At 46.1% G+C, this 23,892-nt stretch overlaps 1 protein-coding gene and 1 long non-coding RNA gene across 3 annotated transcripts in view; one reads left to right on the plus strand and one right to left on the minus strand.

The window, feature by feature from the left end:
- LOC134966670 (uncharacterized) overlaps window positions 1-8,630 on the minus strand; it is a 117,332-nt gene extending 108,702 nt beyond the window's left edge. The window contains exon 1 of one of the 2 annotated variants that reach the window (XR_010188686.1): window positions 8,385-8,630. This is a non-coding gene — a long non-coding RNA (uncharacterized LOC134966670). Of the gene's footprint in view, window positions 1-7,080; window positions 7,194-8,384 lie in introns of those variants that run through there. The other variant, XR_010188687.1, reaches the window with a different exon arrangement.
- Window positions 8,631-9,350: 720 nt separating this feature from the next.
- The window catches only part of SCN4B (sodium voltage-gated channel beta subunit 4), a 147,892-nt gene continuing 133,350 nt past the window's right edge, over window positions 9,351-23,892 (plus strand). Inside the window, exons 1-2 of the mRNA XM_063943593.1 lie at window positions 9,351-9,564; window positions 9,659-9,809. Coding sequence (XP_063799663.1) covers window positions 9,719-9,809 — 91 coding nt within the window. The 5' untranslated portion in view covers window positions 9,351-9,564; window positions 9,659-9,718. The remainder of the gene's footprint in view (window positions 9,565-9,658; window positions 9,810-23,892) is intronic.

Here is a 23,892-nt window from a genome sequence, read left to right on the forward strand (position 1 = left end):
GGGTTACTCGGGGAGAAATAGGAGGGGGAAGCAGGGAGCCACAGTTAGTGCCGCGGCGGGCGCCCAGTGCGGTTGCACTGCTCGCCTGCCCCAAGAAACGGCCCTGAGCAGTTGGACAAAACCATGTGCACTGCAGGGGAAGCAGATATAACATGTGCAGAGAGAGTTAGATTTGGGTGGGGTGTGTTCAATCTGCAATCTAAATTGCAGTTTAAAAATAAAGCAGCCAGTATTTACCCTGCACAGAAACAAAATAACCCACCCAAATCTAACTCTCTCTGCACATGTTATATTTGCCTCCCCTGCAGTGCACATGGTTTTGCCCAACTGCTAAAAAATTTCCTGCTGCGATCAACTTGGAATTACTCCCAATTTTAGGAATTTTGCTGTTAGTACATCCTGTCCTCTGTGGCTCATGGAGCAAGGGAGAGGTACAGCCGCTGTGTACAGCAGGTGGGATGCCTAAAGAGGTATGCCTGGCATATCTACAGGCACTCCAGAGGGGGGGTATTCAATTAGCTTCGCAAATTTTCTGGGTAAAAAAAATGGGTTTTTACCGCGATTTCTGCCCGATGTTATCATTGGGCAATCCAATTAGAGGGGTTTTTTAAAATTTTGCCCAGAAATGTCCTGTTTTCAAGTGAAATTCACATAGGATACCAAGACCTATGTGTTATCGCGGCTGTGATCACGAAACCAGGGCACTTATTGGGGATTTTCCCAGATATGTGCCGGCATTGGGCTGCCTTTGGGGCTAACTAGACATAGCCAGGGGATTAATTATCATCTTAATTAATTATTAGTGTAGGCCCCGGGGCAAAGCAATGCACTGGGGCCCCTGCCCAATCTCCAGCAGTAGGGGTGGGTGGTGCTACCAGTGGCAGCTTTGATGTCCCACTGGCGGTAGGGGATGTTCTATATTCCACTCAGCATGTAGGACCTGGAGCAGTAATTTGTGCTAATTACTCCTTTACTGCACAGATGGTGGGAGATGGGGCGAGAGGGAGAACACTAAACAATAGAAGGGGGCATTGGTCTGAATGAAGGGGCCCTGGTACATGACTTCCAGGGTGGTAGGAGGTGTTTAATACGTAGGGGAGGGGTGGATAGTGGAGTGGGCTTAATAGTCATCATTTTCTGGTGGGAGGGCAGCTTGCTTGACTGCAGATATCTCAAGTTCCTGGAAATAGATTTCCTAGCTTTTAATGGGATATAAACTAGATACTGGGGACTTGGGGAGATACTGGGGACTTGGGGATCAGAGTTCAGGAGCCAGAGCAATTCACCGATGAAAATATAAAACTGCATATTAGGCGTGTGGAGGTGGAGCAGGGACCAGCTGCTGGAAGGCTGATATCTCTGGTTCTGGGCATAGTAGAGACAAGCTGCAGGGCCATAACTAGGTGTGCGCCAGCGGTGCCTGGCACACAGCGCACATGCACTGTGAGTGCAATACCGCCGGCAACACCCGTAGTTCTGCAACGCAATGTTCTGCACCGGTTTCTTGCACACAGCGCAAAAATGTCTAGTTACGGCACTGACAAGCTGCCAGTGTCCACTGAAAGGGGAGAGTCCCAGATTTTTTCATTTTACCCTCAGGAAAACTCTAAGGTTCCTATTTATCACCATTCGCATCCAGGATGCGGATGACAGGTGATAAAATCGCCCAAACTTGCACTTTGATAATTGATTACATCGCAGGGATGTATCAATTATTGCATGCAGGGACAGAACTTGAGGTCAAGCTCTGTCCCTGCGATGACACTCTGCAGCATCATCGGGGTATTTTTCGTAAAAAATACTCCAATGTCCTGCTGCGCATGCATCGCCCCCGCCGACATCACCGCTACCGCCGCTGGTCCCTCTTTGTACTTTTAATAAGTTGGGAAGTATGCAGTAAGCTGCCTAGCAATCTCCGCCTCACCCCTAATTCTTAATGCTCTCTGTTCTCTCCTGTGTAGCAGGGCTCAGGCTGCTGACATCATCAAGGCATACATAGAACAGCCAATCAGCACTTTTACATGAATGCAGGGTTGAATAACCCGGGTTGGACACTTTAGAGTGCACACTAACCCGGATCCAACCCGTGTATGACACAGCTTTTATACCGGGTTGAAATGCAGGGTTACTCGACCTGGGATATTAAAAAGTGGTGCTTTTAGACTGCACCTCGACCCGGGTACCCTGCAATATCCCGGGATATATTTGCGGCGTGAAAGGGGTATAAGTCAGACAGGACCTGAGAAAACTAGCTGGGAAGTGCAATTAACAGGCTCGGGTGGGGAACACTGCTTTGAAGTCGGTTATCTCCGTCTCCGGTTCCCCAGAGACGATTTTCAAAAATCTGGTACCCCTGGAAAAAGGGGACCCTCAGCGCGATCACCCTAGGGACTTTTTACTCCTGGGGCCCTTGGGCAACTGCCCACTGAGCCCATATGAAAAGATGGCCCTGAATTAGCCCGCTGTAAATTGAGTTCCCCCCAGAAGCTGGGCAGAGGTGCAAATGCTAAAAATTGTATAACCCACTTGACATTGCTCTGTGGGTGGACTGCCCTTGGTATGACATTGATAACGTGGTCTAATAGTGGCACTGGCCCTGCATGCCAACTTGTGACCAATGCTCACCTACAATGCTTATAGCGTTCCCCTTAGTTCACTAAATCAAGACGCCATGAAATAATCACGAAACAAAAGTAGATTGTAAGTTTGCATGCCCCTCCGTCTGTCTGTTTGTTGGTACTCTAGAGCCTGATTCAGAAGTGTACACACATACATTCGCATCTGCGTCTTTGTATGCAGTGGTCCTGACAAAATGAGCTAATGCGGCAGCCGCTGGGATGTGTACAGAGTCCCCCCACGTGCTGCGTCTCTAATCCGCAGCTTGTGTACAAGATGCACCAACCGCAACATCGGTCGTACATCGGTTGCACATCAGATGCACCATCTAACTTCTGAACAACCTCATTCTTGTTTATCTATTGTTTGCATCCAACTGTAAAGTCAGTTATATTCACATGGTCGACCATGTTATGGTCGACAGTCATTAGGTCGACCACTATTGGTCGACATTGACATGGTCGACATGGACACATGGTCGACACATGAAAATGGTCGACACATGAAAGGTCGACACATGAAAAGGTCGACATGAGTTTTTTTACTTTTTTTCTTTTGGGGAACTTTTCCATACTTTACGATCCACGTGGACTACGATTGGAACGGTAAAGTGTGCCGAGCGAAGCGGTAGCGGAGCGAAGGCACCATGCCCGAAGCATGGCGAGCCAAGCGAGCCATGCGAGGGGACCAGGTGCACTAATTGGGGTTCCCAGTCACTTTACGCAAAAAACGACACAAAAAAAGTTACAAAAACTCATGTCGACCTTTTCATATGTCGACCTTTCATGTGTCGTCCATGTCGTCCATGTCAATGTCGACCAATAGTGGCCGACCTAATGACTGCCGACCATAAAATGGTCGACCATTCATACCGGAACCCTGTAAAGTGTTACAGGGGGTTTGTGGGAGATACATAAATAGGATTACACTGGTTCTGTGGCTGATTAAAACCAGCTGAAATGTAGGCTTGGACTCAGCCAGCCACAGAACCTGTGTAATGCATGAGCGTCCCAGGTAAAAGGGATAATATTGTCACACCCTAATTAATAATAGTTGCTAGAGAGCCCAGATAAACCAGACATTGGATATAGCATAATAAATATGCCAGTGGATTCTCCAGAATTATCCGTTTTAAAACTTGTTTACAAATTAATAGAATATTTTATATTTAGGCTTACCATATCATCCCTTTAATCATACCTCCCAACATGACCCTCTCCAGGAGGGACAGAATGCTCTGCTCGTGGACTTCCCTCTTAATTTATGATTGCCATCACCTGTACTGAAGCACCTTTCTTATCCATTAACCTGTTAAAAACAGGTGCCGGCATTCATAAATTAAGAGAAAAGTCCAGAAGCAGAGCATTGTGTCCCTCCTGGAGAGGGTCATGTTGGGAAGTACATACCCTCCAACATGACCCGCCCCACTAGGTACAAAATGCTCTGTTTCTGGACTTCCCTCTTAATTTATTATTGCCACCACCTGTGAAGAAACAGCTTTCTTATCATTTAACTAGTTCAACACAGGTGATGTAAATCATAAATTAAGAGGGAAGTCCAGAAACAGAGCATTTTGTACCTAGTGGGGCGGGTCATGTTGGAGGGTCTGGAAGTATGCTTTAATGTAGGACACCTGATTCATACCTCCTGATTTCAGCTGGACAGTCCCGCTATTCGGACACTGGGGGTCATTCCGAGTTGTTCGCTCGTTATTTTTTTCTCGCAACGGAGCGATTAGTCGCTAATGCGCATGCGCAATGTCCGCAGTGCGCCAAGTAAATTTGCTATGCAGGTAGGTATTTTACTCACGGCATTACGAGGTTTTTTCTTCGTTCTGGTGATCGTAATGTGATTGACAGGAAGTGGGTGTTTTTGGGCGGAAACTGGACGTTTTATGGGAGTGTGTGAAAAAACGCTACAGTTTCTGGGAAAAACGCGGGAGTGGCTGGAGAAACGGAGGAGTGTTTGGGCGAACGCTGGGTGTGTTTGTGACGTCAAACCAGGAACGACAAGCACTGAACTGATCGCACTGGCAGAGTAAGTCTCGAGCTACTCAGAAACTGCACAGAGAAGTCTTTTCGCAATATTGCAAATCTTTCGTTCGCATTTTTGATAAGCTAAGATTCACTCCCAGTAGGCGGCGGCTTAGCGTGTGCAAAGCTGCTAAAAGCAGCTTGCGAGCGAACAACTCGGATTGACCCCCACTGTCCCTCCCGCTGGTCACAGTGTCCCGCGGGCGGGGGGGCAGTTGGGGAGGCTTTGCTAACTGCTGCTCTGCTCAGCGAGTGATCTCTAAATAGATGCTGTGCGCACGCGCACAGCATCTATTCAGTGCAGGGAGTGAGTCGGGGGCTGCCCAGCTGCTCAGGGAGTGCTGGGCACGCCCCCAAAATCACTAAAACGGACCCTTGGTGCGTGGCCACGCCCACTCGACCGTAGCCACACCCCTCCCATACGAGGCCACCACCCCTTTTTGGAACGCGCACGGCATAGCCGCGCCGAGTGTCCCGATTTAGAATCCTTAAAAGTTGGGAGGTATGCTGATTTACACAGGTTCTGTGGCTGAACCCCCCTCCCCCCACAAAAAAACAGATGAAATGCAGGCTTGAAGTTAGCCCGCCACGGAACCTGTGTAAATCATAGGTGTCCCAGATTAAAGGGAAATTATAGCAAGCCTTTATATTTGACCTACAGATAATATCTTTGACCTACAAATACGAACATCCCTTTCATATAAATACTACTTGATCAGCACTGTAGTCAGCAATACTCTTGCAAAAAACATTCCAATTGATGTTATATGTAATAATATAATTAGGCTTACCATACTATCCCTTTAAATTGGGACACTCAAGAATTACACATGTTCTGTGGCAGATTATAACCAGGTGAAATGCAGGTTTTTAAATCAGTCACCCACAGAACCTGTGTAATTCATGTGTTCCAGTTTAAAGGGATAGTATGGTAAGCGTAAATATAATAATATGTTATTATTGTATTTATCATGTTGACATAATTTACAGAACATTATCCAACTATCACACTCCTAGAAAGTTGCATATTATACAAATCAATGTATTTTATATTGCGTTATACATGCAGCAATAGCCACAAAACAGGTTTTATTTGACTGATTACTTAATTAAATGTTTTCAGGTGAATTCTAAGTAACTGTTTGCCGTTCATGGACGATGGCTATTAATTGTAAAATACAGCATACCTTCCTACATACAATGGGGTGCGCCATCATATGTCAGTGGTTCCCAAATTTGGGGGCAGATGTATTAAGCCTAGAGAAGGGATCAAGAAGTGATAAAGCGGTGATAAGTGCAAAGTGATAACGTGCCAGCCAATCAGCTCCTGTCATTTTTCAAATCCGTAATGATTGGCTCGTGCGTTTATCACCTTGCGCTTATCACTGCTTTATCACTTCTTTATCCCTTCTCCGGTTTAATACATCTGCCCCTCGGTCCTCAAGGCACCCTCGCAGCCCACGTTTTATGAATATCCATGCCTAAGCACAGATGGCTTAATTAGTCAGTTTGATTTAACCATCTGTGCACAAGCATGGATATCCAGAAAACCTGTACCGTGACAGGTGCCTTGAGGACGAAGTTTGGGAACCACTGCCATATGTCATGCTTTCATGCGTGATTTTGTGATATTCCGAAGCATGCTGGTGACATTTCCTCACATAAACAAACAATCCTCACTCAGGGAAGACATGTAAACAGTATTACTTGGTTTTATGAGACAATTAGATTTTTATGTCGGAGAACATGCGATTACCATTTAGGCTGGGTACGCACTTGCCGATGTGCACCCGATATATCGTCTGAACCGGCGGATCAGACAATGAGGCAGATGTATTAACCTGGAGAAGGCGTAAGGAAGTGATAAACCAGTGATAAGTACAAGGTGATAAACACACCAGCCAATCAGCTCCTAACTGATCATTTACATATTGGAGCTGATTGGATGGTGCATTTATGACCTTGCACTTATCACTGGTTTATCACTTCCTTATGCCTTCTCCAGGTTAATACATCAGCCCCAATATATCATAAACATTGGCAGGGTTGTATACCCTATATCGTTTATGATGCACGCTTCCGCGGGTCGTTAACGAGGTACAATAGCTTTAGTTTTCATCTTGAAATCTAAAGATATTGTACGAGACGGCATGCACCTGGATGTGGGTGCATGCCGTCACAGACAAGATGCAAATTATATCATTCAGTGTGTATAAACGATATTGTTTGCGGGGGGAGGATCTTGCGCTATGTCACCGACATCTACAAATGTGTACCCAGCCTTTCTTTTAGGAAGGCTCTAAAGCCAAGATCGGGCAGATTATCTGCTAGATAATTGTATGGCCAGGGCCTGATTAAGCCTTGGGGGGCCCCAGGGTTCTTAAAACAGGGGGGCCCGGGGTAAAGGGGATATATATTAGATTGTGCTTACCTCCCAACATGATCCGTTCCAGGAGGAACAAAATGCTCTCTACCTGGAATTGCCTCTTACACCCAGGTGGGGTTCCCCAGACACCCAGGCAGGGAAGAGGAGAAGCTGGGATCCCCTGGTCGCTTACAGCTCTCTCCCGACTCCTACCTATCCTCTGGCTGGGAAGCTCCATTGGTAGCTCATGAAACCTGATACCCCTGTGTCTCTGCCTGCACTGCATACTGTCCTGCTCACTTTCTGGTTGCCTGGTCCTGCTGCTGCATAAGAGGGAGAACTAGTGATTTCATTGTGCTCCGGCTGGAGGGCCCAGCCTTATTCTGGCCATGTGTATGGTGTATGTGTTTTATTTTACAGCAGAGGGCTCTGGGTTCATGTTTGGCCACCTGACCCTAATCTTACCGCTTGCTCTTTCTGAAAATAGAAAATTGTTACTTTGATGTAATGAAGATCCACATAATGTCATAGGTATTGTGAGTCAGAATTTCCGCACTGACTATGTCGACATTCAAAAAGTTGACACCAGAATGTTGACAGTTATTAGCTAAAATGTCGACATTTAACATGTTGACATCACCATTAGGTTTGGGGGTTGTGGCATACATTAAAGCACACTGTTGGCATTATGGCACAGGTCTTCATTTCATCAGTGTTGACATGAATGTCGACAGGCTGAACATTTTGATCTACTGCCTGTCGACATTATCACCAAGTTGACGTTCTCACATTGATATTATGAAGGATGACATGGCTACTGTACACAAACTCAGAGCTAAAAGTAGAAAAAAAAACATCAACTTGCTGTGAGCTGGGATTGCTGAGAACATCAGATACTGTATGGGATTATTCAGAGTACAATGACTCTAGGGAAGGGTACAGTAAACGTGCCTGAGAGGACACTGTACATGCAGATTATTCAGTCCTGATACAGTCATATAAAGGCACAAGACTTGGGAAACCCATTGAAGTAAAGGACAAAAGTGAAGCAAAATAGAGAAGAGGTGAAAAACAATTTATCTAGCGTATAATGATATCACGGAACTATAACTGTGCACTTGCAGTGTTTCATAAAAGAAGCTGAAGTTGCAGAATTAACCTGTCTCATAGATACTGCAGATACATATATATATTGAAACATCAATAAACAAACAAATAAAATAAACAAACAAATATAGAAGAAGAAGAAAAGAAGAATAATAATTTAGCACTCAAGCTGAAAGTGGTACAGCTGGATGAGATGAAGCTACAGTATATAAACATGACATTATTACCTGGACATAAGTGATGAATAAAGTAACAGCACTTACCCCCTGGTCACTCCTGTGTCTGGTTATATTACCCCAGTCTGACGCCGCACCGCTGTCCCTGGCTGCTTTACCTTACTTCTGTTTCCATGTTACTATTTATTTCCACAGTTACTTTGTAGCAGCTTCAGCCCTGTATCCTGAGCACACCCTATCCATGTTACCTTTACTGTCACCATCACTATACCTATTCACCTCTCTCCCCAATCTGACTACAGGACTCCTCTCTCCTCCTGCCCTGTCCCATGTCCCACTAGCCCCCCTCCCCTATCTCGTGCCCTCTATATGTGACTGCACCGACTATGGTAAGTGTTCTATGCACATCACTGATGAGACAGCCCAACCTAAGTCAGCACGTTGCACAAACTAGTGGTGTTTCATTGTAGATATATACAGTACACATATATTTTTTATCCTTACTGAGAGAACCGAGTCATTGAAGTGCATATCTCTCTCTCTCTCTCTCTCTCTCTCTCTCTATCTATCTATACATATATAGATAGATAGATAGATAGATATATACACACATTATGTATATATATAGGTATACAGATATAGTACACACACACACACACACACACACACACACACACACACACACACACACACACACACACACACACACACACACACACAATTTAAGCTACATAATTTGATTCCAAGCATATGATGCAGCTGATGGAACAGCACAGTTAATATTCGCTAAGCACACTACAGCAATATATAGCACCAGCCTGTGTGCAGAATGCCAGGGAGAAGGGGTAATTTCCGTGCTGCTGTCACTGGAGACGGGGGATACTAGTGGCAATGGGTGCACTGTGTGTGAGCACACTTCATGCAATGGGCGCACTGCATCGTGCAATGTGCATGTACTGTACAGTATTCATGCTGGCTGCAATCAGCACACTGCGCTGTAGAGTGGTGCAGAGTACCTTCATACAGAGGAGACTCTGCAGACAGGAGGCCAGGGGCCGGGCTTCTCTCTGCCTCCTCCCCCATTAAAACTGCAGAGACTGGAGAACTCAGCAGCGGCAGAGGAGACTAGTAATCTGCACATGGGAAGCGGTCCGGGGACAGAGAGATAGAGGGAAGGGGGCTAGAGGGACCGGGATAGAGGCAGAGGGCACAGGCACATACCAGGGGGAGCAGGAGCAGCACAGAGGACATACACTGACCCAGGCAGGTAAGGAGACACTGTGCCCTCCAGGTAGGTACCAGGAGGTGACCCTCAGGGGCACAAGGAAGAGACAGAGTAACCCTTGTGTCTGCTTCCTCAGGATCATCACGGCACTCTCCGGGCGTTTAGTTACTCAACTTTCCTCCTGCCCTGGTAGAAAATGCCCGTGGGACCCCCGTGGGACCAACAGCTGCCCCCTCATGAGCGTGGCCCACTGTGGCATCGTCAGTCGTGGCTCATCCTGACCCTGGGTAAGTGAGACTATTCATTGTAGAAGAGGTTACCCTATTGTGTGTGCCTGCTGCACCCCACAGCATCTGCCCTGGACTGTCAGCATAGGAGGAAAGTGACTTCCTGCAGGGTCCTAGCTGGCAGTGTGTAGCCCAGTTACAGTACAGCACAGTGTATGTGTGTGACAGTACAGCACAGTGTATGTGTGTGCCTGTACCCCACAGCATCTGCCCTGGGCTGTCAGCATAGGAGGAAAGTGACTTCATGCAGGGTCCTAGCTGGCAGTGTGTAGCCCAGTTACAGTACAGCACAGTGTATGTGTGTGACAGTACAGCACAGTGTATGTGTGACAGTACAGCACAGTGTATGTGTGTTACATTACAGCACAGTGTATGTGTGTTACATTACAGCACAGTGTATGTGTGTGACAGTACAGCACAGTGTATGTGTGTGACAGTACAGCACAGTGTATGTGTGTGACAGTACAGCACAGTGTATGTGTGTGACAGTACAGCACAGTGTATGTGTGTGACAGTACAGCACAGTGTGTGTGTGACAGTACAGCACAGTGTATGTGTGTGACAGTACAGCACAGTGTATGTGTGTGACAGTACAGCACAGTGTGTGACAGTACAGCACCGTGTATGTGTGTGACAGTACAGAACCGTGTATGTGTGTGACAGTACAGCACAGTGTATGTGTGTGACAGTACAGCACAGTGTATGTGTGTGTGACATTACAGCACAGTGTATGTGTGTGACAGTACAGCACAGTGTGTGTGTGTGACAGTACAGCACAGTGTGTGTGTGTGACAGTACAGCACAGTGTATGTGTGTGACAGTACAGCACAGTGTATGTGTGTGACAGTACAGCACAGTGTATGTGTGTGACAATACAGCACAGTGTGTGTGTGTGTGTCACCGTGCAGCAAAGTGTATGTGTGTGACAGTACAGCACAGTGTGTGTGTGACAGTACAGCACAGTGTATGTGTGTGACAGTACAGCACAGTGTATGTGTGTGACAGTACAGCACAGTGTATGTGTGTGACAGTGCAGCAAAGTGTATGTGTGTGACAGTACAGCACAGTGTATGTGTGTGACAGTGCAGAAAAGTGTATGTGTGACAGTACAGCACAGTGTATGTGTGACAGTACAGCACAGTGTATGTGTGTGACAGTACAGCACAGTGTATGTGTGTGACAGTACAGCACAGTGTATGTGTGTGACAGTGCAGCACAGTGTATGTGTGTGACAGTGCAGCACAGTGTATATGTGTGACAGTGCAGCAAAGTGTATGTGTGTGACAGTACAGCACAGTGTATGTGTGTGACAGTACAGCACAGTGTATGTGTGTGACAGTACAGCACAGTGTATGTGTGTGACAGTACCCCATAGCATCTCTTCCGCAGCTCTGCCCTGGGCTGTCAGCATAGGAGGAAAGTTACTTCATGCAGAGTCCTAGCTGGCAGTGTGTAGCTCAGTAACAGTACAGCACAGTGTATGTGTGTGACAGTACAGCACAGTGTATGTGTGTGAGTGAGGGGCTCCCAGGGTATGTGATGGGCATGGGCTTATCTTAGCACATAGATACACACCATCACACACACACACACACACACACACACACACACACACACACACACACACACACACACCCTCTTCCACCCCCCCAACGCACACACTCTCATATATATACACACACATGACACACACATAAACACACACACACACACACACACACACACACACACACACACACACACACACACACACACACACACACATGCCATTATACACACATGATCGTACATATACACAAACACACCATCATGCATATACGCACACATCATAAACACACACACACACACACACACACACACACACACACACACACACACACACACACACACACACACACTGCAGTGTACAATTTGGAATTTGTGGAAATGATGTAGAGCTGACATTGTTGCCCACACAGCGCAATTCTGTAAGACTCTGGGACGTTATAGGACACTTATATCCCCTGTCAGTGACTCAGCACTGAGCCTCAGAATCTGCAGGCTGACTCAGCATCAGCCCCCCCCCCCCCCCTGTCACTTGTCATAGGGGTGCGCTACCTGCTTACTGTCTCAGCGTCCCCGGAGGCTCTGCAGCTTCTCTTCTCATTTACATAGTAAGGGATTTATTACCGACACACTCAGATGACATATTATTGCCGAAACACATGCAATATTGTGCTCACATTTTACTAAGTGCTCTGAAATACCCACAAACTTCATCACTTCTATGTCATTATATCTGAATTATATACTGTTGTCCAAAAGTTGTAATTTGTGCTATCACCAATAAAAATGATGTATTGACACATGCCTTATAATTTCCATATTCCTGTCCCCATAATCTCCATAGCTCTGTCATATGATCGTTGTTACTGTATGACTTTACGCTGCTTCTGTAGCATTTGGCTCCCATCCTTTCGCACTGCTGCAATATTATTTTGGTTTTCTGGTGCCTTTATTTAAAACTGGAATAGAAAATCCCCCGACTGTTCTGAAGCAAATGACAGCTTTGGGCTACGAGTTAATACAATGCAGCTGTTTACCCATTGACAATGCTGCTTCTCCGTTTTCTTGCCTCACTTAGTTGTGTTCACTGGCTTTGACCTTCAGCTTTGGTTGCCTTCTGTGTATCTCTGTATAGCGATGCGCTCGCCTTGTGCTGGGGGCCCACCCGCATGTTGGAGATGTCAGTTGTAGTTTTGCTATTTGTCGCAAAACTACAACTCAATCTAAATTAGGCCCACAAATCAGAGAAAGGTTCTTGTGAAAAAATAAATGGATAAAAAAAAAAAAGGTTCACTAAATAAGTAAATAAATAAATATATATATATATATATATATATATATACCGGTTGAGTATCCCTTATCCAAAATGCTTGGGACCAGGAGTATTTTGGATATCGGATTATTCCGTATTTTGGAATACCGTATATACTCGAGTATAAGTCAACCCGAATATAAGCCGAGGCACCTAATTTTCCCCCAAAAAACTGGGAAAACTTATTGACTCGAGTATAAGCCTAGGGTGGTAAATGCAGCTATAGCTGGACACGGCCCTCATACTGCCAGATATGCCCCCCAGTGCCAGATATACCCCCACAGTGCTAGAGATATGCCCCCATGGTGCCAGATATTTGCCCTCATAGTGCCAGATATGCTCCCACAGTGCCAGATATGCCCTCATAGTGCCAGATATGCCCCCACAGTGCTACATATGCCCCCAGTGCCAGATATGCCCTCATAGTGCCAGATATGCCCCCACAGTGCTAGATATGCCCCCATGGTGCCAGATATTTGCCCTCATAGTGCCAGATATGCCCCCACAGTGCTACATATGCCCCCAGTGCCAGATATGCCCTCATAGTGCCAGATATGCCCCCACAGTGCTAGATATGCCCCCATGGTGCCAGATATTTGCCCTCATAGTGCCAGATATGCCTCCACAGTGCATCATATGCCCCCACAGTGCCAGATACCATATGCCCTCACAGTGCCAGATATGCCCAGCCCCCAACTACCCCCCCCCCCCCCACGACACACCCGCGCTCCCCCCGACACACCCGCGCTCCCCACCCCGCAGCCTGTCTCTACTAACCTTCAATGACGGGGCACGAGTGCAGGCAGCAGCAGGCGGTGCGGGCAGCGGTGGCCGGCCTTGGGACAGAGCGCAGCGGCTGAGGAGGCGGGCGGCGCGGCAGTACTTCGGTGAGCATGGAGAGGGAGAGGGATGGCTGCAGCAGCGTCACTGGTCGATGCACCAATTACAGTGCGCTGCTGCGGCTCCCGAGTCCCCCTCTCTCCTCCTCCTCCTTCTCTCACGGCTGCTTCCTGTGCTCTGCTCCTGCACAGGGCTCCGGGCGCATCACTCGAGTATAAGCCGAGGGGTGCTTTTTCAGCACAAAAAATGTGCTGAAATACTCGGCTTATACTCGAGTATATACGGTAATTGCATACAATAATGAGATATCAATGTGATGGGACCTAAGTCTAAGCACAAAATGCATTTATGTTTCATATACACCTTATACACACAGCCTGAAGGTCATTTTAGCCAATATTTTTAACAACTTTGTGTATTAAACAAAGTGGGTGTACATTCACACAATTAATTTATGTTTCATATACACCTTCTACACACAGCCTGAAGGTCATTTAATACAATATTTTTAATAACTTTGTGTATTAAACAAAGTTTGTGTACATTGAGCGAATATTTGGACATGGGATACTCAACCTGTGTGTATATATATATATATATATATATACAGGTTTGAGTATCCCTCATCCAAAATTCAAAATTCCACATTTTGGGGTCCCCCACTGAGATAATGGCATGTATATTATATATTACGTGTAACATAAAAAAGAAACCAGCCTGCACACATTAGAGTCCAAAGGGGGAGTGCATGGTACATATGTATTGTATAGTCCAGAACCAAGAACCAGCACCTCCAATCAATGCAAAAAAAAAAAAAGTTTTAATATCCACAGAATCCACAAATTCCATTTAAAAACAGGTGCAAAAAACGGAAACATGATAAAGCATAATAGGAGCAAAAAAGTGCAAATGCCTGCAGAGGGTGGCCAATGATATAGTTACATGTCTCCAGTGTGTCATATTCAGGTCACAGATATATATGTACAGGTTTGAGTATCCCTTATCCAAAATTCAAAATCCCAAATTTTTGGGTCCCCCACTGAGATAATGACATATATATTATATGTTATGTGTATATATAGATATATATAAATTATAATATAATACAGGTTGAGTATCCCATATCCAAATATTCCGAAATACGGAATATTCCGAAATACGGACTTTTTTGAGTGAGAGTGAGATAGTAAAACCTTTGTTTTTTGATGGCTCAATGAAGACAAACTTTGTTTAATACACAAAGATATTAAAAATATTGTATTAAATGTACTTCAGGCTGTGTGTATAAGGTGTATATGAAACATAAATGAATTGTGTGAATGTACACACACTTTGTTTAATGCACAAAGTTATAAAAAATATTGGCTAAAATGACCTTCAGGCTGTGTGTATAAGGTGTATATGAAACATAAATGCATCCTGTGCTTATATTTAGGTCCCATCACCATGATATCTCATTATGGTATGCAATTATTCCAAAATACGGAAAAATCCCATATCCAAAATACCTCTGGTCCCAAGCATTTTGGATAAGGGATACTCAACCTGTATACATATATGTGTCATTATCTCAGTAGGGGAACCAAAAATGTGGGATTTTGAATTGTGGATAAGGGATACTCAACCTGTCTATCTATCTATCTATCTATCTATCTATCTATCTATCTATCTATCTATCTATCTATCTATCTATCTATCTATCTATCTATCTATCTATCTATCTATCTATCATGTTTTCATAACATTCAATTACAAATATACAGTATATACTTTATTTTCATAAATTTCCAATTAATAAAATTTTTGTTTTTGTTTGCATTGAATATTTCCTACTTGCACCAGGTGACTGTATAAAGGGAATAACCACCATACTTCTTGTTGTGCGGGTACCTGTAGAAATCTTCTATAATATAGGGGTAGCCTTTTAGTTAGTTATGGAAAAGCCTGTTTTCACCATGGATTGGGCATCTCTGCATTACCTAGAGCACTAAATATTAATGAATTGCTGTTTGAGTCATGCCCACTTACCTGCCTAGCAGAATAAATGCAATACATGGTGCAAAAAAGTACAGTTCTCGCTCTTTGCCCTTACAAGTTAAAATGTGTATTTAATGTACTGTATCTAATGTAATATTTAGTGCGGCAGGGCCTGGCTGTCCCTCTTGAACACTAATGTGAGTTTCATGTGCTTGTTTTAGCCTAAAATCTCTCGTACCATGCTATCAGCCGTCTTCTAGTTGGTCTCCTGTTTTGATTTGAGCTTCAGCGATGTCTATACTTTCTCCGTTGCCACGTGTGATACAGCTTAGACGTGTACAGTACACCAATCAATGTTCTGCTTTACAGTCGCTGCAATACAAATGTGCATTGAGGCTCTCGGAATGGGACGATCCAGTCTACTTTTCAAAAGTTGGATGGCCGATTGTTTTAAATGGGTTACGGTCATTAGGTCGACGGCACATACGTCGACAGTCATTAGGTCGACCACCATTGGTCGACATGCATTAGGTCAACATGGTCACTAGGTCGGCTTGTACTTGGTCGACATGGAAAAAGGTCAACATGAGTTTTTAACTTTTTTAAATTTTTTCAACTTTTTCATACTTTACGATCCACGTGGACTACGATTGGGAACGGTACCCTGTGCCGCGCACAGCGGAGGTGCCCGAAGCATGATGAGCAGAGCTAGCCATGGGAGGGGACACGGTCAGGGGTTAAAGTCGGGGGGAACGAGGTGGAACTGAGTTCCACCACCTGTAATGGTAGGGGGAACTAGTTCCACCATCTCCATTGCCCTGCACAGTAATTCCAACAGAAAAGCCCGCCCCATCATCTGCGTCAATCCAAGATACAGGCGGCACTAGTGTTACCGATGAGCTGCAGCCACCTACTCCTTCCTCAGGTCCTGGTGGCTCCATGGTCCTCCTCCATGAGTTCCACCACCTCACCAGGACCACTTTAAGCCCTGGACACGGTGCACTCATTGGGGTTTCTGGTCACTTTACGAGGAAAACAAAACCAAAAAAAGTAAAAAAACTCATATCAGCCTTTTTCCATGTCGACCTAGTACATGTCAATCTATTGACCATGCTGACCTACTGTATGTCGACCAATAGTGGTCGACCTAATGACTATCGACCTAAGTGTGGTCGACCTAATGACCCATACCCGTTTAAAATCAAAAGTTTATGGCAACATTGTTCAAGAAGCAGCAGATACAGGGGGACATGTACAGAGCCATGGAGAGTGATAAAGTGGAGGGAGATAAAGTGCTAACCAATCAGCTCCTAGCTGTTATTTCTCTGACGTCCTAGTGGATACTGGGGTTCTGTACTTTAGTACCATGGGGTATAGATCGGGTCCACTGGAGCTTGACACTTTAAAACCTTTAGTGTGTGTATGTGTGTGCTGGCTCCTCCCCTCTATGCCCCTCCTACCAGGCTCAGTTTAGAAAAATGTGCCCAAGGAGCCGGGTGCATTTCTCTGGAGCTCCAGAGAGTTTCCTTTATTTTTTATTTTAGTTAGTTATTTTCAGGTAGCCCTGGTTGGCAACCAGTCTACCTGCTTCGTGGGACTTAGAAGGGGGACCGAACCAACCTCCTGAGGGTTAATGGTTCGTAATCCCAGCTGACAGGACACTGAGCTCCTGAGGTGCTGATCACACATCGTTAGTATGTGTGCCCACGCCAGCAGCTAGCCGCCACCCTCTAACAGATGCCGAAGATCAAGGTGCAGTGAGTGTTACACCGGGATCCCGGTTAGTGGGTCCCCAGTGCAGTTTTGGCGGCATGTCGCACCACAGTCACGGGCTACGAGCTGCGGTGCCCGCCACGGACAAAACTGGCTCTCATCAGAAGTGCTCACTGTCAGAAAAGGCTTTGTGTGTACTGTTGTAGTTTAATGTGTTTTAAAAAAACGAGCTACAGGGACCGTGCACCATTGCAAGGGGCGGGGCTTCCTGGAGCGGGACCAGAGGCGGGAAGTCGCCATTTCCTGCTGCTGCAGATCATCAAGGCTGCATGAACGCTGCTCCTCTGGGGACCCACGCTGTTACAGACTTCTGTCCTGGTACCAGGGGGTCTTAGCAGGAGGGGAGCTATCTAGCGGCAGCGCAGCCGCACTTATACAGGTTGTACACTTATATTCACACATTGTGCTGCTGTGTTTGTGTGCTGGTATCCGTTTCCTCAGTCACTCCAGGGGCTCTCTAGGGTCTGTGTGGAGGTGTTTTCAGTGAGCTGCGATGTATTTTCAGTGGTGTAAATATGGCTGTGGACATGGTTATGTGTGCTGCTTGTAACTCTACCCCTTCATCAGCGGGGTCCTTCATGTGTGAACATTGGGGTAGATGTATTAACCTGGAGAAGGCATAAGGAAGTGATAAACCAGTGATATGTGCAAGGTGATAAAGGCACCAGCCAATCAGCTCCAATATGTAAATTAACAGTTAGGATCTGATTGGCTGCTGCCTTTATCACCTTGCACATATCACTGGTTTATCACTTCCTTATGCCTTCTCCAGGTCAATACATCAGCCCCAATGTTCCTTATCTCCACAGGGACAGAGTTCACAGGCACCTGACTGGTTAGATAATTTTAAGAGCATGATTCAGAATGTCAGTTCAGAATTAGCTGCAGCTAAAAAGGAGAGACAGGTGTTAAAACAGTCTATTGATTGTATGGCTAAAGCAGCAGATACCAGAAAGGTTTCTCAGCCCCCTCTTTTGGTTTTACATAAGTGCTCACTGCCACAGGTGCTGCAGTCTGATTCTGATCAGCCTGAACTCCGAGAGGATCTCGTGGTAAGTCCCATAAACCGGCAGCTACTGCCTCCCTGGACCAGCCCACCGGATCCCCTGCAGCTAAGCCTTTCGCGTGATGGTTGGCTTCAGCAGCAAGGCAACTTTCAGGTGGGTCCTCGCCTTCAACACTTCGCCCACGTGTGGGCAAAGTCCTGCCGGGATCTTGGGAGAGGGAACTAATTTCCCAGGGATACCAGCTAGAATTTCAAGCACTCCCTCCTCACAGATTTTTGAAATCGGGCTTGCCAGCTTTACCCGCAGCAAGAGTTGCCTTGCAAGAGGCTATTCAAAAACTTTTGCGGACAGGGGTGGTGGTCCCAGTACCTCCTCCGTTACGTAACTGGGGTTTTTACTCCAGTCTTTTTGTCGTTCCAAAACCAGACGGTTTGGTGCGACCCATCTTAATCTTGAAGTCTCTCAACCTGTATCTGCGGGTGTTCAAATTCAAGATGGATTCTCTGCGGGCAGTGGTGTCTGGTCTGGAGGAGGGGGAATTCCTGGTATCCCTGGATGTCAAAGATGCTTACCTACGCATTCCCATGTGGCACCCTCATCAGGCTTACCTCAGGTTCGCCATCTTGGATGGCCATTTCCAGTTTCAGGCCTTGCCCTTTGGCCTGTCCACAGCTTTGAGGGTCTTCACCAAAGTCATGGCAGAGATGATACTGCAACTGCGCATGATGGGAGTCAACATAGTCCCCTACTTGAACGATCTACTGATTGAGGCTATGTCCAGGGAGTGTCTATTGCACAGCATCGATCTGGCGACTCGCCTGATTACGGATCATGGGAGGATCCTAAATTTCCAGAAATCTCACCTGGAACTGACCCAGCGTCTTCAGTTCCTGGGAATGATACTGGATACTGTGTCTCAGAAGGTATTTCTTTTTCCGATGGACAAGGCTTTGGCTATCCAGGCTATGGTCCGCTCAGTGCTCCGTCCTCGCAAGGTATCCATCCATTTTTGCATACGCTTGCTGGGCAGGATGGTTGCTGCTTACGAGGCAGTCTACTATGGCAGATTTCATGCCCCCCATTTCAGCTGGATCTGCTGGACAAATGGTTGGGGTCTCACCTGCACATGCATCAGGAAGTAACTTTATCTCCGCAGGTCCAGTGTTCTCTATTATGGTGGCTACAAGTTTTTCACCTGGTAGAAGGCAGGAATTTCAATATCCACTCGTGGATTCTGACAACGGATGCCAGCCTCTGAGGTTGGGGGGCTGTGACCCAAGGGGCCCTGTTCCAGGGGATATGGTCACGTCAGGAATCTGCTCTGCTAATAAATCTCCTGGAACTCAGGGCTATTTAGAATGGCCTTCTGCAAGCATCCCATCTCATGAGGGATTGGGCGATCCAGGTTCACTCGGACAACACCTTGGCGGTGGCGTACGTAAACCAACAAGGGGGAACAAGAAGCAGAGCGGCGATGCGAGAAGTGTCAAAAATCCTCCTCTTGGCGGAGGCCAACACAAGGGCCATCTCAGCCATATTCATTCCAGGAGTGGACAACTGGGAAGCGGACTTCCTCAGCAGACATGACCTCCATGCGGGGGAATGGGTCCTACATCCCCAGGTGTTTCAGCAGTTAATTCACTGCCTGTAGATATATCTGATGGCTTCTCATCTCAACAAGAAGCTCTGCCGTTACTGTTCCAGATGGAGGGATCTGCAGGCTGTAGCAGTGGACGCACTGACGATGCCTTGGACGTACCAGTTTGTGTACCTGTTCCCTCCTCTACCGCTAATCCCAAGGGTTCGAAAAGACTAAGAAGGGAAAGCGTTCAAGCAATTCTAATTGCCCCGGATTGGCCTTGACGGGTGTGGTACTCGGACCTCCTAACCATGGCTCTGGAGGATCCATGGCCTCTAGCACTCCAGTATGCTCTTCTTCAACAAGGTCCGTTCGTCTATCCAGACTTACAGCGGCTACGCTTGACGGCTTGGAAGTTGAGAGGGAGGTTCTAGCAAGAAAAGGTCTTCCCTCCCGGGTTATTTCCACCATGGTCCAAGCCAGGAAGATGGTGACGTCAAAACATTATCATCGTATCTGGAAAAAGTATGTTTCCTGGTATGAAAGTAGAAAGGTGTCTCCCGTAGAATTTAGAATTGGTCGTTTTCTACTTTTCCTGCAAGCAGGAGTGGATTTGGGCCTCCAGTTAGGCTCCATCAAAGTCCAGATTTCGGCTTTCTCTATTTTCTTCCAGACACAACTTGCCATGTTGCCGGAAGTTCAAACTTTCCTAAAAGGAGTTTTCATATGCAACCGCCCTTTGTGCCTCCCACGGCTCCGTGGGATCTCAATGGGGTTCTGTCTTTTCTTCAATCGGACTGGTTTGAACCATTACATAGGGTGGAGTTGAAATTTCTCACCTGGAAGATGGCAATGTTATTAGCATTGGCGTCTGCCAGATGTGTCTCTGAATTGGGGGCCTTATCCTATAAGAGCCCTTATTTGATTTTACATGAGGACAGGGCGGAACTCAGGATGCGTCCTCACTGTTTGCCGAAAGTGGTTTCAGCTTTTCATGTCAATCAACCCATTGTGGTTCCGGTGTTGTCTGACGTTTCCATTGGGCCAGAGTCCTTGGATGTAGTGAGGGCTGTGAAGATTTATGTCAGAGGATGGCTCATCTTCAGAAATCTGATTCGCTGTTTGAACTTTATGATGCCACCAAGCTTGGTCGTCCGGCTTCTAAGCAATCAATTACTCATTGGCTCAGGTTGACCATTCACAGTCCTATACTTCGGCGGCTCTGCCTTTGCCGACATCTGTTCAGGCCCACTCAATGAGATCTGCGGGCTCTTCCTGGGCCGCTGCCCGGGGTGTCTCGGCCTTACAGTTGTGCCGAGCTGCTACTTCTATAGGTTCGACACCTTGGCCAAGGATGACCTTCAGTTTGGTCAGGTGGTTTTACATGGGTCTCAGCACTCTCCCACCCGTTTGGGAGCTTTGGGACTTCCCCATAGTACTAAAGTACAGAACCCCAATATCCACTAGGTACGTAAGAGAAAATAGCATTTAATACCTACCGGTAATTCCTTTTTTCCTAGTCCGTAGTGGATACTGGGCGCCCGCCTCAGTGCTTCGATTCATGCTTACCTGAGTAAATATTTTGTTGGCCTGCAGTTGCAATATTTTTTCTGTTGTTGGGATAGCTTTGCTATCTTGGTTAGGTTGGTGTTGCTATCCTCTGTTCTGGTTAGCGCCCTCCTTTCGGTTATGGTTGTGTGTTGGCTTTGTGCCTCACCGCTGTTGTACCTGTTTTCTTCTCTCGTGGTATGTCTGTCTCCTAGGGCACAGTTTTCCTAGACTGAGTCTGGTAGGACTGGCATAGAGGGGAGGAGCCAGCACACACATACACACACTAAAGGTTTTAAAGTGCCAGGCTCCAGTGGACCCGATCTATACCCTATGGTACTAAAGTACCGAACCCCAGTAAGGAATTACTGGTAGGTATTAAATTACTATTTTTTCAAACACAGCCTGTAACATGGCAGTTAGGAGCTGATTGTTCTGGTACTTTATTTCTCTCCACTTTATCTCTCATTAAGGCTTAGTGCATCTCTCCCAAAATTGTGTTATTATTATTTTATGTTTGTGCTATCTCCTGTGCCCGTCACTTTATTATTAAGTTTATGTAGTAAGAGTAACTGGGCAATTAAGGAACTACAGCCTAATTCAGCATGAATCACTATTCAGAGAAATCGCAAATTGAGTGATTATGGAATGACTGCGCATGTGTAGCGTTCGCATTTTGCATGCGTGAGGGGTAATAGTGACAGAAAATGCGTACAGATCGTTATCGCAATGCAGCCGCTGTTTGACTGACAGGAAGCTGGCGTTTCTGGGCAGAAACCTACTGTTTTTTTGGGTGTGTCAGAAAACCGCAGGTCTGCCAAGGCGTTTTTGGGGGAGGGTCTCTGACGTCAGTGCAGACCACTTCCAGGCCGTCTCAGTCGCAGATTACTGCCAGTCTCAGACCTACTCACATCTGCTCAGACAGCAAAGATTCTTTGATGTTCTGGGAATTGCGTATGCATCTGCGAGTGGATAGAGAACTGCGATGCATTCGCAATTTTGCACGGGGCATTTTTTCTTCCTGTCGGGGTATTTTTTCTTCCTGTCGGGACGGTGTTTTTCTACTCACAGACAACTGCAGTTTCTCTGAATAGCGATCCATGCTGAATTAGGCCCTACATACTGTATATTGGTTATAGCTCAGGCACATTTGTCCATATATACTGTATATGTGGTTGTTTGAACATGCAGCGTGCGGATCACATTTAGAGGTAGAGTCACATTAGTTAAGCTCTGTTATATTAATGTCAATATCCCGCGACCGCACAACACCCATCAGAATGCTTTTTTTTTTTAGCTGTCATCATTATCAGTCGGCACTTGGACAGCCCTATCCTTGGTGCTAGAGATCCTTCTAAAATCAGATGGATCTCTGCATACAGTATAAAACTCACTATAGCCCGGATTACCATCACTCAAGATCCATCCGCAAACTCACTATCATGCAACGCCACCTCAGCCCCTACAGGGAAATCTTCCATAGCCACACTCCCAGGCCCAGAGACAGACAGGGTGGAAGAGAAGGGATCTTATGTTCTCTGTTTTGCACCTGTTAAGTCACACCCTTTGTACTATCGCTCTTCTTTTCTTCCTTTGGAGTCCAAATCATTTGTCTGTACTCTTTATTAATCTTGCACATTGCTGTCATTTATGACCCCACCCTCCAGGTCCAACTTCCAAATTCACTGACGTCTTTGCTCCGTGGCTTCCATATTTTCTGTCCTCTCTTACTAGGCGATTCTAACATTCCCATTTACAATCTACTTATGTTGCTTACTTCCTCCTTTGGTCTCCCACAGTGGACTTCATCTCTCATCCACTGGGATGACCTATTCCTTCAGATTATATTTTCCCTCTACTGCTCCATCACTAGTTTCTCCAAAATGACCTTCCTGCTTTCTGACCAGAACCTCCCTTACTTCAGGCTTACCTTACAACGTGCTTGGATTCTACACTCATATACATACTCTCACAGCAACACCTGATGACTTTCAAGTCAATCCGCTTTTCTTGAACCTGTGCCCTCAATCGTTTTCCCTCTCAAATGTCCCACTCCTTCCTCCTTACTATTTAGGCTACTCGCTTATACTGTAGCTCATCACTTCAACTTCTTTCTTAACTGAGACATTCCTGTACTTCTTTAAACAATTGTCTTGCCAGTCCTGAAGAAACCGTCTCCTGACCCCACCTCTATCTCCATCTACCACCCTATTTCTTAGCTCCCTTTCTCTATAAACAACTTGAGTGGCATGTGTTTAACTCTCTGTGTCACTTTCTCTCCTCTTACTCCCTTCTCCATTCTTTGCAACTAGGCTTCTGTCCAAAACATTGCACTGAGACTGTTCTCATGCATCTTCATGGACCTTTATGCCACATTCAACATGGTTGTTCCTCCTCTTCTCTTGCACACTCTACCCTATTGGCCTTGTATATAGCAATATAGGCACTCCTATATCTCTACCTCTGACACATCTTCCACTCCACTTTCACTTTTTGTTCGGT

Source organism: Pseudophryne corroboree, chromosome 10, assembly GCF_028390025.1.
Source record: "Pseudophryne corroboree isolate aPseCor3 chromosome 10, aPseCor3.hap2, whole genome shotgun sequence".
NCBI classification, from domain to species: Eukaryota; Metazoa; Chordata; class Amphibia; order Anura; family Myobatrachidae; genus Pseudophryne; species Pseudophryne corroboree.